Here is a 12,916-nt window from a genome sequence, read left to right on the forward strand (position 1 = left end):
ATTTTCCTGCATAAGAATTAAAGAAAACCATAACACTAAATATGTATATTATTATATGTATGCAGCAAGACATACATAGTTCTTAGATATGCATAAACTTCCATAAAGGCAACCTAGGTATCCATATATTTATCCATTCAGAAGTTACACCTGAAGACCACCTGTTCATTCTTTTTCCTTTAGCTGTGTTAAGTTTTGCTCTGCAACACAATAATAAAGAGAACAGTGCCTAAAGCACATCTCTCATTGCAATTTCAAAGTCACCACCAAATCATTCCCCTGTTGCAATGTTTAATTTATGCAGCTGGCTTCATGACAACAGCAGAGGTGCTCAGGCAGCCTCAGGGCTCATGAATTTTCCAGAGGTAGCTGCTTGCTTTTGTTTTTTGGCAGGGGGTGGTGGGGGCGACAGAACACTTATCAGACATGAATGTGGCCCTGTGCCCTTCATTTGCAATCAGAAAAGTAGACTCTGTCTCAGGGGTGTGCAGCCTGCCACATGCAGCCCTTAGCTGTACTCTGTGCAGCCTCTGAAGCTGGTGGAAGCCCAGTGGCTTCCTGATGGCCAGACTGGGCTGTGGAGTTAAAAAAATGTTGTTCTTGACTCCTGAGATCAATGTGTTCCTGTGGTTGGCAGGGGTGGAGAAACAGCAGTCTCTGTGACAATTGCTGGGAGATGGGAGAGGCTTCTATCTGCTGCCCTCCCGTTTATATGCAGATTGCTGTGGGCAGGGTGTGCATGTGTTTGTGCCCCCAGCCAGCACCAGATGAGGGGCTTTCGGTCAAAAAGGTTATATGTTGCTGTTCTGCGTGACGGCTGGGTGGCCAGGCCTTTGCTGGAATTGCCGCTGTTGGTATATTTAACTGGAAAGGTGAATGTACATCAAAGAGGACTGCTGACTCAATCTGTGCTCCCATTTTGATTTTATTGTCAGATCCCGGTGTAGTTGCTTTCTTAAAGTCACGGCATGGTGCTACTAGTACAACTAGTGAAGAAGAGGAAAAGATGGAAAAGGAGATCCCAAGGAAGCTTGTGCATCTGGAAGCAGGTCCTCTAGCCCAGCATGAGGTCGAAGAGACTCTGAAAGAGCCTTTTGTACATGAACCCAATGCAGAAGAGGAGTCAGACATAGAGGATTTCAAAAAGACTGAAGCCAGTACTAGAATGGATGTTGCAGGTAACAAAGTGTATTGAGCTGTTGATGTGACAGATCTTTATGCTAAAGCAAAGCTGTCAGACTTCTAGGTCATTTTCTTGCGCAATTTGCAGTGTATTGTTTGTAATTCAGCAGAAGAAGCAAGGGATTCGCCATTGAAATTTGTGGTCTATGTGGAAGGCTTGCAAAATTTTTATTTTGAGCATCAGCATGTACTGGAAGGAAGGGACTGTTTTTTATTATCTTGTCTGCAGTAGCAGAAAGACTCTTTGTACCACAGTTGAAGCCTCCATAAGCATTTTTACATGCCAGTCTTTCCAACTGTTGCATTACCCTTTGGCAGGGAGTGGCAGAGAGGGAAGGGGAGTAGCAGTGACAGAGGCAGATGCTGATGGAGTAACTTTGAATGGCACCTTTGCTTCTTGGCGGGCTGTGTGTCCTTTGGGAACAATCAATATGATTGGATTTCTTCTGCTGATTAATTTACAGTGTTACCCATACTGTGCCAAATGGCAGTATTACCTGCTTCTTCGTCGTGGCCTCTGTGCATCACACATGCGCAGTGCCTTTGGCCGGAAGATTGATAGCTAATGGTTTTTGGCGGGAAGCTCCGCTCCCCCTCCCCGTTGTGGCCTATAAAGAGCAGAGCGTCCGCCATTTTGTTCAGTCTTTGTGACCACCGTTCGCTGTGCCTCGTGCTGCTTTCGACTTTCACTTTTGCTATTCTTGGTTCTCTCCTTATATATTGCCCTTATACTACTTTCCCCTTACTTCGTTTCCCGCTTCTGTGTAGTTTTCTCTTGTTATTTCTTCTTCGATCTATCAAAAAAAAAAAAAAACCAATCTCGTGATGGGAATCCCCTTCAGGGCGCGACCTCCTTCGATAACTCTCTGTACCGACGCGTCTCTCCTAGGATGGGGGGCGATATGCTCTGGCCTGTCTACCCAGGGAACGTGGACTCGTCTAGAATCCACGAATCATATCAACTTCCTAAAGCTGCTGGCAGTCTTCAAAGCCCTTTGTTCTTTCGAAGACCTCCTTCATCATCGGATCGTTCAGATAACTTCGGACAATATAGCGACCGTTTTTTATCTGAACAAGCAAGGAGGGACGAAGTCACCGACCTTAGCCAGGCTTTCTATGAGAATTTGGGACTGGTGCATTCAGAGACACATTACTCTGATAGCCGTTCATCTGGCCGGTACAGACAACGTGCACGCGGATCTTCTCAGCAGATACATCTTCTGAGCGGAGCTTCCCGCCAAAAACCGTTAGCTATCAATCTTCCGGCCAAAGGCACTGCGCAGGCGCAGTACCCATATGTGTGACTGCACAGATGGCCACTCGAAGAACATCAGTTACAGGTAAGCAACCTGCTTTTCCTGTGAATAGAAGGGTATTTAGCATGTTTTCTTCTTTCCCTCCCTCCCTCCCTCTTGATGTTGCTATTTAGGCATTCGTTTTCTGCTTCCACACTGCAAAGCTGTAATAAGTTTTCATCCAGAAATGTATTTATTTGCATCATTTTTATACTGAACATCTAAATGTTACAAAAGTTATTAATAGAATGCAAGCACTGCTTCACTGTTATATATTATAATATTGCTTAGTGAAACCATGGCTGCTGGCACCAATAGGCTCAGACCCTAGCATGGCCCATTTCAGTTGCTCCCTTAGTGATGGGGGCATTTGGCTAAGCCATTTTCCTGAGGAGAGGTTTCCTCCAGAGAGAGGGAAAGTGGTAGCCATAACACTGCCCTCCACCCCCCACCTCACCTGGTTCCAAACTGCATGGACTGCCCTGGTCATGGCAGGCTGCCACCTAGTGACTGAAGGTGGTACTGCACACCTCTATGCTCTCCCTACTATGTATGCCAAGATTCAGGTGCCCAGATTTCATGGTTTTGGTGCTATGGCGCTGCCCAATCCACACCCTCTCATTAATGCATATGGTACTATATCAAAACATGTTAAAACCTATGTTAATACAACAAAAACATGAAAAGCCAGCGTGAAATCAACACAAAAGAAGAATAAATTTGATTCTAAAAGGTAAACTACAATTGGCACAGAGGGAAAATATTACCAGGAACTAAAAGTGCATTAAAGATGTGCGGCTGAAAACCCGGCAGAATAAAAAATCTTCACCTCTTGCCAAAAACGTCACTATATAGGCACCAGGCAAGCTTCTTTGAAGAGTGCAAGCCATCATGTGAGTGCTGCCATAGAAAAGGTCCTTCCTTTAGTAGTTGTGAGCTTTGCTTCATTTGGTAGGATGCTTGGAGAAGGATTTTTGAAAACCTTGAGGATTCAACAGGTTGGTATGGGAGGAGATTCTAACCCTAAACTGTTTAGGACTTTAATGGATTAATACAAGCACCTTGAATTGGGGCTGGAAATCACTGGCTTCTAATGAAATGTTACTGTAAGGTGTTTCTCGGCTCAGCTTTTCTCTAATTCCCAGAAGCATTATGGTGAAAATGTATTTGCCCAACCTTAACTCTAAAATTGGTACCCAGGCAAAGGTTTCTTAGGAAGATTCGGACACTTGCCCTGCATTTATATAGAAGGGGAACTGGTCTTAAGAGAAGCTAAATGCAGGATAAACTGCCAGAGGTGGGGATAGGAGGAATATTAGTCATAAAGTTGCCACTCTTACTAGCTGCTTGTGCCTTAGAAGTCTTGGGTGAAGATAAGCTGGAACATGTTTCAGTTAGGAAACAGAACAGCAGCTGGGCCTACAGGAGCTCAGTGCATAATTGCTGGTGAGAAATTGATAGCTGATAAGAGGATGACTTCAAAATGAGATGCTGCTCCCAGCCATCAGGGCAGTTTCTCACTGGCCTTAGTAAATCATGCAAACTCAAAGGCATCATCATGGAGACTCCGTTATCCTTGCAGCCACTGTTAGACCCAGCTGCCTTTCCATTTTCTAACTGACATGGCTGTGAACACAAGCTCTTTTGAGGTGAGTTCTGGAACTGCTTAAGGCTACCCGCAGACTTTCCAAGACAGATAAAGCCTGTGGGATTTCAGAATCTTGTGTTCAGATTATATTTTTGTCAACATGGATCATCTAGGCCAGGGTTCGGCAACCCGTGGCTCCAGAGCCGCACGTCGCTCTTGAATCCCTCTGCTGCAGCTCCATCACTCAAAACACGCGCCGGCACAGCCCCAGATCTGCGATTGAGGCTGGTTAAGTAAATTGCTACATTCCTCTGTAGCAATTGTGCAGGGAAAGAGTGGAACAAGCTTCCTGCAGGCTCTCATGTTACTCCAACCCTGCTGAAAAGATTGTCCAAATGTAATCTCCTTCATCTGAGTGTTAAAAGCTGCGCTTGGGACCTGTCTCAGTTCACAGCACTTGACTGTTTATCTTCTAATCGGTCACTAAACCCACCTATATCTCGGGCACAGCCGATCTGGGACCCAGATCCACACCGATTTACTGAGCTTCCCCTCCACCCCACCCCCGCAGTAAATTGGATAAATTGAAGAAAAGTTTCTGAAGAAAACCGAACATTTAATGGTACGTGGGTAGATTCATTTGCTTTTACTGCTGACGAACTTATGGGGTTTGCTGTTTAATGCATGCAGCCCTTTAGCACTGACTTTGACTCTGCAGAAAGCTGTTCTATTCAAAATATATGAAAGGAGTCCTACTAGTTTATAATGTAAGATTAAAAATAACAGTTTTTAGTGACTGAACAAGAGCTACAGTTAAATCTTAATGAAGATATAGATCTACTTCCTTGTTTTTTTTAGTTCAAAACGTTTTTGTTGCATGCAGAAATAAAAAATTGTTTTCTCTGTAGCAGTTCATTGATTTCATAAATGCAACACACTGTAGTTTTTTTATACAAAGCATAAAGGTGAAAAACGATATATGCAGTGTTATCTTCATTTTAGATGTCAAAAGGGTCTTGCGGCTCCCAGTGTTTTCTGTGGGAAATGGGTCCAAATGGCTCTTTGAGTGTTAAAGGTTGCCAACCCCTGATCTAGGCTTAAAAGGCTCATGGTTTGAAATATCCATTGATTGATAGGCTGCTAGGGCTCTTGCCATTCACCTCTTCCACTCTGTATAAAGTTAATAAAAGAGTTAATAAAAGAGAGATGTTTGTTGTAGGAATGCCCTCCCCAATTGGGTGGCTTCTAAAAGGGTTGGACTACAGTTCCCAGAATCCCCTAGCCAGCAGAGTTCTGAGTATCCTCAGTCCAACATGTCTGGAGGTTACCCAGTTGGGAAAGGCTGTTGTGGGGAGCCACTGGTAGAGATCCCCAGAAAATTCAGCAGAGGCAAGTCTGTTAGTGTGGCCCATGAACTTCCACTTGATCTTGTGTTCTGCTGCTGAGATTGCTGTAAGACCTTGCAAGATCAATATCCCTTGTGTTCTTGCCTGTCTGCAGGTCAGTGTCTGTTTCCTGCATTTAAGGAACTTGCTGGTGTGTCGAGATTGAGTTTCTTGCAAGCAGCTCTTCTTGCTGAAGGACAGAAAGAGGTTGTGCTCGTTGGTCTTGCTTATCCCCAAGAGAACAAGGGTGGCATAAAATGACTATGAAGAGATGCTTGCTTGACACAAGTCAGCATGGTGACCTTTTTGCAAAAGACGTGTGTCCTGTTTTGTGTATATGGAGCTATACTGTGTGTGTGTGTGTTGCTTGCAGAATAGCATAAGTCCCAAAAGACAGGGAGCTCACATTTAAATGTTGGCAATATGGAATTCAAAAGGAGGAGGAAAGGTGGTGGCACTGGGGGAAGAATAAGGACAAGGGCAGAAGGCCTGAAAGTGAGTTGGTCGATGGACTTAAGGCTTTGCTTCCACTGTGGTTAAGGACTGAAGGCTTCATGGTCTTTGGTATGGGTATATTGATAAAATATATTGATATTGGTCAGTTTTGGGGACTTGCTCATCAGCCCCATGCCTTGATATTGGATAAGAATCAAGTAAAAGTTTGTGTTCCCCTTAAGCTAGTGGCAGGAAATTTCTAGATACCCCTATGCCCCTACCAACAACTACTTGCATCCAGTGGCAGTGAGGAGGGAATAAAACAAACAAATTTCAGTTTGCTGTTGAAATTCAGTGGCACAGCGACCAATAACAGGCCTTTTACTACCAAATTTTGGCAACAGATGGGGTTTTTGGTTTGTGCCTCCCTGGTAAATTTGGAAGGTGATAGAGGGGAACACACAGAAGGATGGAACGCTTCTTATCCACCCCTTCTTTAAGCAGACAAGTTGTGAGCCATCATACTGAATAAAACTCCACTAGTGGCCTCCAGATGCATGATGAATTTCTTGGTCTTCTTGGTACTCCAAAAATAAGAGAATTGTCAGAGACTTGACAAGTTGTAATCTGTAGCCAGTAAGCTCAGTGGGGCACAAGCAGCACTGTATTAGCACTCTTAAGGGTTAGTTCCCACTTTCTTGCTCGTACTTTTGTTGCATTTGCCCACCTTGTTATTTACCACTCCACCCTCGCACTTCCCTTCTTGTTCCATTGCTGTTTCTTTCTTTGATTCTTTGTTCGACTGTGTGCTATGGGTCTTGCTGCTGCATTGAGTCTGCCTAATAAGATCTGGGAGTCATTTTTTGGATTTGAGTGGTGTGGTTTGGTGAGATAAGAGTGATGTTTACTGTTTTCTCAATGAGAGAGCAGCTTCAATGCGCAAGAGAAGAGCAGGTGGATTAGCACTTCTACAAGAGCATGCCTTTCTCTCTCTCTCTCTCTCTCTCTCTCTCTCTCTCTCTCTCTCTCACACACACACACACACACACACACACTCCCCACACACACTTTTTTGTGTTTCTCTAACACTTGCACATTTCCTGCATGAGGTTTAATTGTTAGCATTCCAGCGCTAGAATTATAATGGGGCACTACTTTAAGAGAAATGCTGATTTGCCTTCTGCATGAGGAGAAAACAGTTTTTCATGCCAAACAGTCCTAAAGGGAGAGAGCAACAGACAATAGCAGAGGTTTGATGAGAAGGCATATTGGGAAAAGCAAGGTGCAATGGCAGAAAAAAAGAGTTTTCTTGAGGAAAGAAGAGTGCATTGAACCACCAGGGCAGTTTGTCAGGTGACTTAGTATATCATTGAAAAGAGAAGAGCAATTATAAAAATCAATGGAGCTTTTCAAGCTGCCTGAGGTTATGCATGCAGCACACTGCACCCAGCAGGAGATGTAATATTAATTTTGCATTAGCACTTAGCATTGGAAAGCTGCCACTGTTGATGCCAAGGAGTACATTCATCATGAATAAGCTAACAGCAGCCATAATTTCAGAGGGAAGAAGGGAGTTTGCTTTTGCAACAGGGAGCAATTCATTCAAGCTGAGAAACTTGTTTTTAACTCGATGGAAAGCTTTGTCTTTTACTATGCAAGATTTTCTGTCCACCCTCCCAGGTGGAACCTGCCCATGAGTTCCTTCTGCAGCTGCAGGTTTGTCAGAGGGAAAGCAGAGACTGTAGCTTTGGGGACAGGCAGTAGCTCAGTAACATAGTTTATTTGCACTGGATCCCAGGTCCAATGCCTGACATTTCCAGCTAAAAAGTTCTTGGTTGGCAAGAGGTGAAAAATGGCTTTATTTCAGATCCTTCAGAATCACTGCCAGTTAAGAGGGGACAGTAGAAGGTTAGGTGGACCAGTGATTTGACTGCTGGTTCATGCATGTACATTATATCTTCTACTTGATGACCACAGCAGATGTAGATGAGCTACTGTATTTCAAACACCTCAGATACTTTGACATTGCCCTGTAGCACCTCAAAACAATGTTTTTCAAGAGTCTGTTCATATACTGGCTTTGTAAGAATCCTATGTGAGCCCTGGGCTTACGCACTCTTCCTCTTCCACACCCTCCCAAGGCATGGTTGCATGAATGTAATTGGAAGCTTTTATTTTTTATTTTGGTTAACCACAGCTTTTTGCTTTTTTTCTGAATTTAACAAACAGTGGTTACTGTTGACAATGGGTTATGAAGCTGCCTTGTTTTAACAAACTATATATTAACCACAGTTTAAGATCTGGAAGACATACTAAAATGGAATTAAGCAAAAGTAGGAGTGAAACTTGTAAACTCCTGCTGCACCAGCTAGGAGAGAGTACAACAGAGGATCACCTAGGCTTCTTCCTATCCCACTTAACCCTGGTTTACCATGGCATCCTAACACAGGCAGCACGTAAAATGTTCATATCTCAAAAAACACTGCTTTCTCGTGATGCGATACAGTATTAAAGTTCACCAGTGTTCCTTGTAATACCTGAATGAAGCTTTCCCAAATGCTGTGAAGTAAAATGAAATGCAACCTGATGTGAATTAGTCTTGAGTAATTACTTTGTGGAAAGCACTGTAGTCATACATTCCTTTGAGCCATAGGCAGCAGATCCTGTATCCCAATATGATTTTTTTAAATGTATATGTGAAGCTTGCATCTCATCGTGCACTAGATAGCTCAGAGGAGCACTTCAGCTGTAAAACTATGTGAGGCAGATTTCTCTGAAAGAGGATGACTTGCTTTGGGCTTTGTATTTGAGTAGGAGTTTATCCAGGCTTCCCCATGTCCAAGCCAACACTCTGTCCATTGTATCCCACTGGCTCAAGGATCGAGAAAACATGATTGTGTGGTAGAAACCTGTGTCCTATTCTCTGGATAATGCTTGTACTGGGAATTTATTTGTAAGATTTATATACTATTTTGTATTTAACAAGATACCTGAGTAGTGAACAATGAAAGAAAAAAGAATCAAAATACAGAATTAAAATGTTTAAAATAAAGTTATAGCAGTGCAAGTTTGGCTAGTACATCAAGGAAGCCTTGTTTAAATAAAATGTCTGACTCGAAGATAGGAAGATAGGAACACCCTCACCGATGGGGCCTCAAAGATAGGCTGGACATGCACATGGTGGACATGTCGTGAGCGGAGCTGGCTGGAGCCGGGGGTCAGACTAGATGGCCCGGGAGGCCCCTTCTGACTTGCTCTATTTCTTCAGTGATGCTGCTAAGAAAAATATGGTGTCATCTGCCTGACATCAATAGGATGAGCGTTCCACAAAGATGGTGCATGTACACTGAAGGCTCTGCACTGGGTGGATTCCCAACAAATCACAAAGAAACACAATACCCTTGCCATGACCTGCTTCATGCCATCTTGGTGAAAAAGATGAGACTGTTACTGAATCAGAACAGAGGAAGGCCAGAGTTTGTGGCAGATGTGGTGATCTTGCTTGGTGGGTCGTGCTTGTCAAACAGTGTGTCTCAGAGAGCCAAGCTGCAGGAAATGGCACTATAGGCTGACTGTATGTTGCGTGCCTCAGCCTAAAAACAAAACACAAGCTTGGAAAGATTCAGTGCATATTCACCATCCGGATTACCAGCTTGTGTTTCTGTAAAGGGATTTCTCAGAAGTTGAGCAATCTGCTGATAAGTGTGTAATATCTATTCGACTTTTTTCCTCTTGACAAGATTACATGGCTCCTGTCTGATGGTGCACATTACTAATCCAACTCGGAACGCAGTTTACTCAGCCATGTCCACTTAATAATTAATGGGAAGGAAAAAGCAAATTCTTGACGAATAGCAAATAGTTGATGAGTTCAGTTTTCAGCTGTTTCTTCTTCCTTCACACTCTGACGCATTCTTTCCTGGAAATCTAGAAGTGGAGCATATTGTACTTCAGGCTGTGGCAGGTAGATTCTGATGTCAGATTTGCACAGCTACATTCTTGGTCTATCTTCAGTTCAGGCCAATCTGTTTAGCCTGGAATCGGTATCGGTGTGGTGAAATGGCTGTTTTTAGTGCTTTATATTTTTAAACAAGAATACATAACATTCGTATAATGCTCTTAAATATTCAGAGCACTTCACATGCATTATACAAAGCTGGTGTGAGGTAGGGGTTAAGACTGGGACTCAGGCAATCTGGGTTGTAGTCACACTCAGACATAGAGCCAACTGAGTGACTCAGGGCCAGTGACACACAGTCAGCCCTCTCAGACCAACCTACCTTACAGAGCTGTTGTTGTGGGGATAAGATTGAGAGCAGGAGGAGAAGTATTGTGCATGCCGCCTTGAGTGCTTGTGGCATATCAATGTTTCAAATAAAAATAAAGGCTGGGGTATAAATTTAATACGTACATAATCTTGGGTTCATGGTGTCTATAGTCTCTTCAGTTGGTACTTATTAGGCTCCCTGCATCTCCTGATTTTAATTGTATTTCTTAAGATTGGATTTTTAAAAAACTGGGATGTCTCCCAAACCTGGTGCTTTCCCGATGGAGCTAAAGCATAGCCACTGATCAGGAAAGGTGGGTGTTAAAGCCCAAAACATCTGGAGAGCACCAGATTGAGGATGGCTCCTTTGAAAATACACATTATAACTCGGTTTGCTTATAACATTATCTTTTAAATTCAGTTAGGGTGTATTCCTGTGGCTACTGTTTAGTGGTCATAAGAGATTTTGGAGACCCAGCTCTGACCCTGGAAGTGGGTTCTGACCTCTGAAGCTAGAGCAGCCTCCCTCAAGCCACCTCCAAGCCAGTCTCAGTGCGGGCTTGCAAAGAGCCACTCTGGCTGCAGCTCTGAGGCAATGGTGTGTGGGTGAGGAAGGCGGTGAGGCAGGGAAAGGAGGAGGTCAGGTGCTGCCAGTGTGCATGATATCCTGGTGGGGTCTCGGCCTTCTCTCCTTGTGCTCGGGGGCAAAAGATTCAGGCAGTCAGGACTTAGACAACATGGGAGAAATGTAGAGATTTATTTATTTATTTATTTTATTAAAACATTTCTATGCCGCCCCATTCGCCGAAGCCTCGGGGAGGCTCACAACATTAGGTTAAAATATAAGAAATAACAATATAAAATAAGTCACCCTGGCCAGATGATGCCTCCATGCTCTTCCTGCCCTCCATAGAATGCTTGAATCCTCATTAGATTGTGCTGCCTGCACATTTGTAATTATTGGCTGAATAAACTATACTTTTTCATTTAATTTATGAAATATTATAATATTATGAGCAAAACAACTTAGGCATAATATAGGTCATGTTCCTATTTTATGTCTGACCAGAAATAACTTCAAGTAGAAACTTCCAAACCTTCCTAGAAGGCAGAAGAAGCAGGAAGAACTGGAGGCAGATGAAAGCTGGAGTACTGCATCTGCTACTGTTTATAAGGAAGTTTAGGAAGATTTTTCAACCTGTTCCTGTTTTTAGGGTGATGCTTAAGAAAATCTGTTCTGAAAGAAAAGCTATTGAGATGTTATTTAGCTGGGAAAAGATTTAAGAATGGTAAGCAACCATATTTAATTGGCTTAATTTAATTTAATTTAATGCCAGCCTATTTGAAGATTGATGTTTTATTCACTTTCATAAACAATGTAAATGCACCTTTTTTTGTTCATTTTGAAAGATTGCCCATAGTGTGAGAGTCATTCCCATGCCTGTGTCATAAAAACCCAGGCTATTCAGTTTCTTTTAGGAAGAGAAGGTTTATTCTGGCAGCAATTAAAAGGTGTTAGAACGGAGGCAGCCTTTCCTACTGGTGAGTTTTAATTCAGAACTGTAATGACATCATTTGAGGCAAGAAGACTCAAGCCTCAAATTTATTTTTTAAAAAAGCTGACATGGTTAACATAACTAACATGGTGATCTCTTGCATTTGATGATAGTAGTGAGATAACCTATGTGGGTCTTAGGTTGGAAGAATATGAATTGACTCCTACAGTATCTAAGCAGAATAAGCCTAGAAACATAGGACTTTATAGAACAGAACTCAAACTGTCAAGAATGCACAATACTTTTGTATAAAGTATGGGGTATTGGGAAATTGAATGTTACTTGGAGCATCTTTAAATAACTACAATATAATAATACTTTCAGTAAGGAAAGTACTTACTTTCATTAAGTATTTTCTTAGTAAGGAATGAAAGAAATAGCTGTGCTGGGAATTTTAGGATTTAAAAAAGTTTTCCCTATGGCATCATTATTTCTAGAAATATTGAATTTCTAATCTTTCCATAAAAACCTCATTATTTAGTTTAGTAAGCATTTGTGAAGTGTAAGGGCCAGATAGCAATATATAAATACTGTGTTTTCTCTATTTATTCTAATAGAAAATATTTCATAATCCAAACCTGTTTAGTTTTGCCAATTTGAGAGGGGAGCAAAAATGGTCCTTAAAAAAATAACAAAAAGCCCCCTCCCATTTTTTCTGGTTTGTCCTAGGGCTTGACATCTCTTGTGGTTGGATAGATTACACTTTTAAAGTCTCATAGCTCTGACCTCTGGGGATGAGGGTTCTAATTCTTATAACAGTGCTATAAGGTAAGTCAGTATTATTATTCCCCACATTGCAGGAAGGAAGGAGAGAGACTGAGATTGAAACTAGCTTGCCCAAGCTCCCATTGTGAGATTAAATTTGGGGAAATCCTGAATGGCAACTCAGTTCTTTAGCCACAATGTTATAGCAGCTTTATTAATTAAATAAATTTCACTGTATGCTTATCAAACAGAGATGGTGAAGAATTTTGTTCAGTCTGTATTTTTGAGCAAACAGACTTAATTTGCATTTCCTACATGCATGGAACTATCCCTGACTCAAAATACGTGTACAAAAAGATGCTTAAAAATTGCTTGTTTATGGGGAAATATATTAAAACAGTATTTTATGGGAAAATACATAGACATTCAAGTTTTGTATGCATTTTAAATTTGCAGATAATCAGAGGGAATTAAGTCATGACTGAATACATGTGGAATTTTTG

At 42.1% G+C, this 12,916-nt stretch overlaps 1 protein-coding gene across 5 annotated transcripts in view; it reads left to right on the plus strand.

Annotated features, from left to right (window-relative positions):
* RPAP1 (RNA polymerase II associated protein 1) overlaps positions 1–12,916 on the plus strand; it is a 56,825-nt gene that overhangs the window by 16,750 nt on the left and 27,159 nt on the right. For all 5 annotated transcript variants that reach the window (XR_006415318.1, XM_044436226.1, XM_044436229.1 and 2 more), the window contains one exon: positions 936–1,178. Coding sequence is in view for 4 of the 5 variants with exons in the window: in XM_044436226.1 (XP_044292161.1) it covers positions 936–1,178 (243 nt within the window). In the remaining variant the exon portion in view is untranslated. The remainder of the gene's footprint in view (positions 1–935; positions 1,179–12,916) is intronic.

Source organism: Varanus komodoensis, unplaced genomic scaffold (genome assembly GCF_004798865.1).
Source record: "Varanus komodoensis strain SLA01 unplaced genomic scaffold, ASM479886v1 scaffold3, whole genome shotgun sequence".
In the NCBI taxonomy this organism is placed as follows: domain Eukaryota; kingdom Metazoa; phylum Chordata; class Lepidosauria; order Squamata; family Varanidae; genus Varanus; species Varanus komodoensis.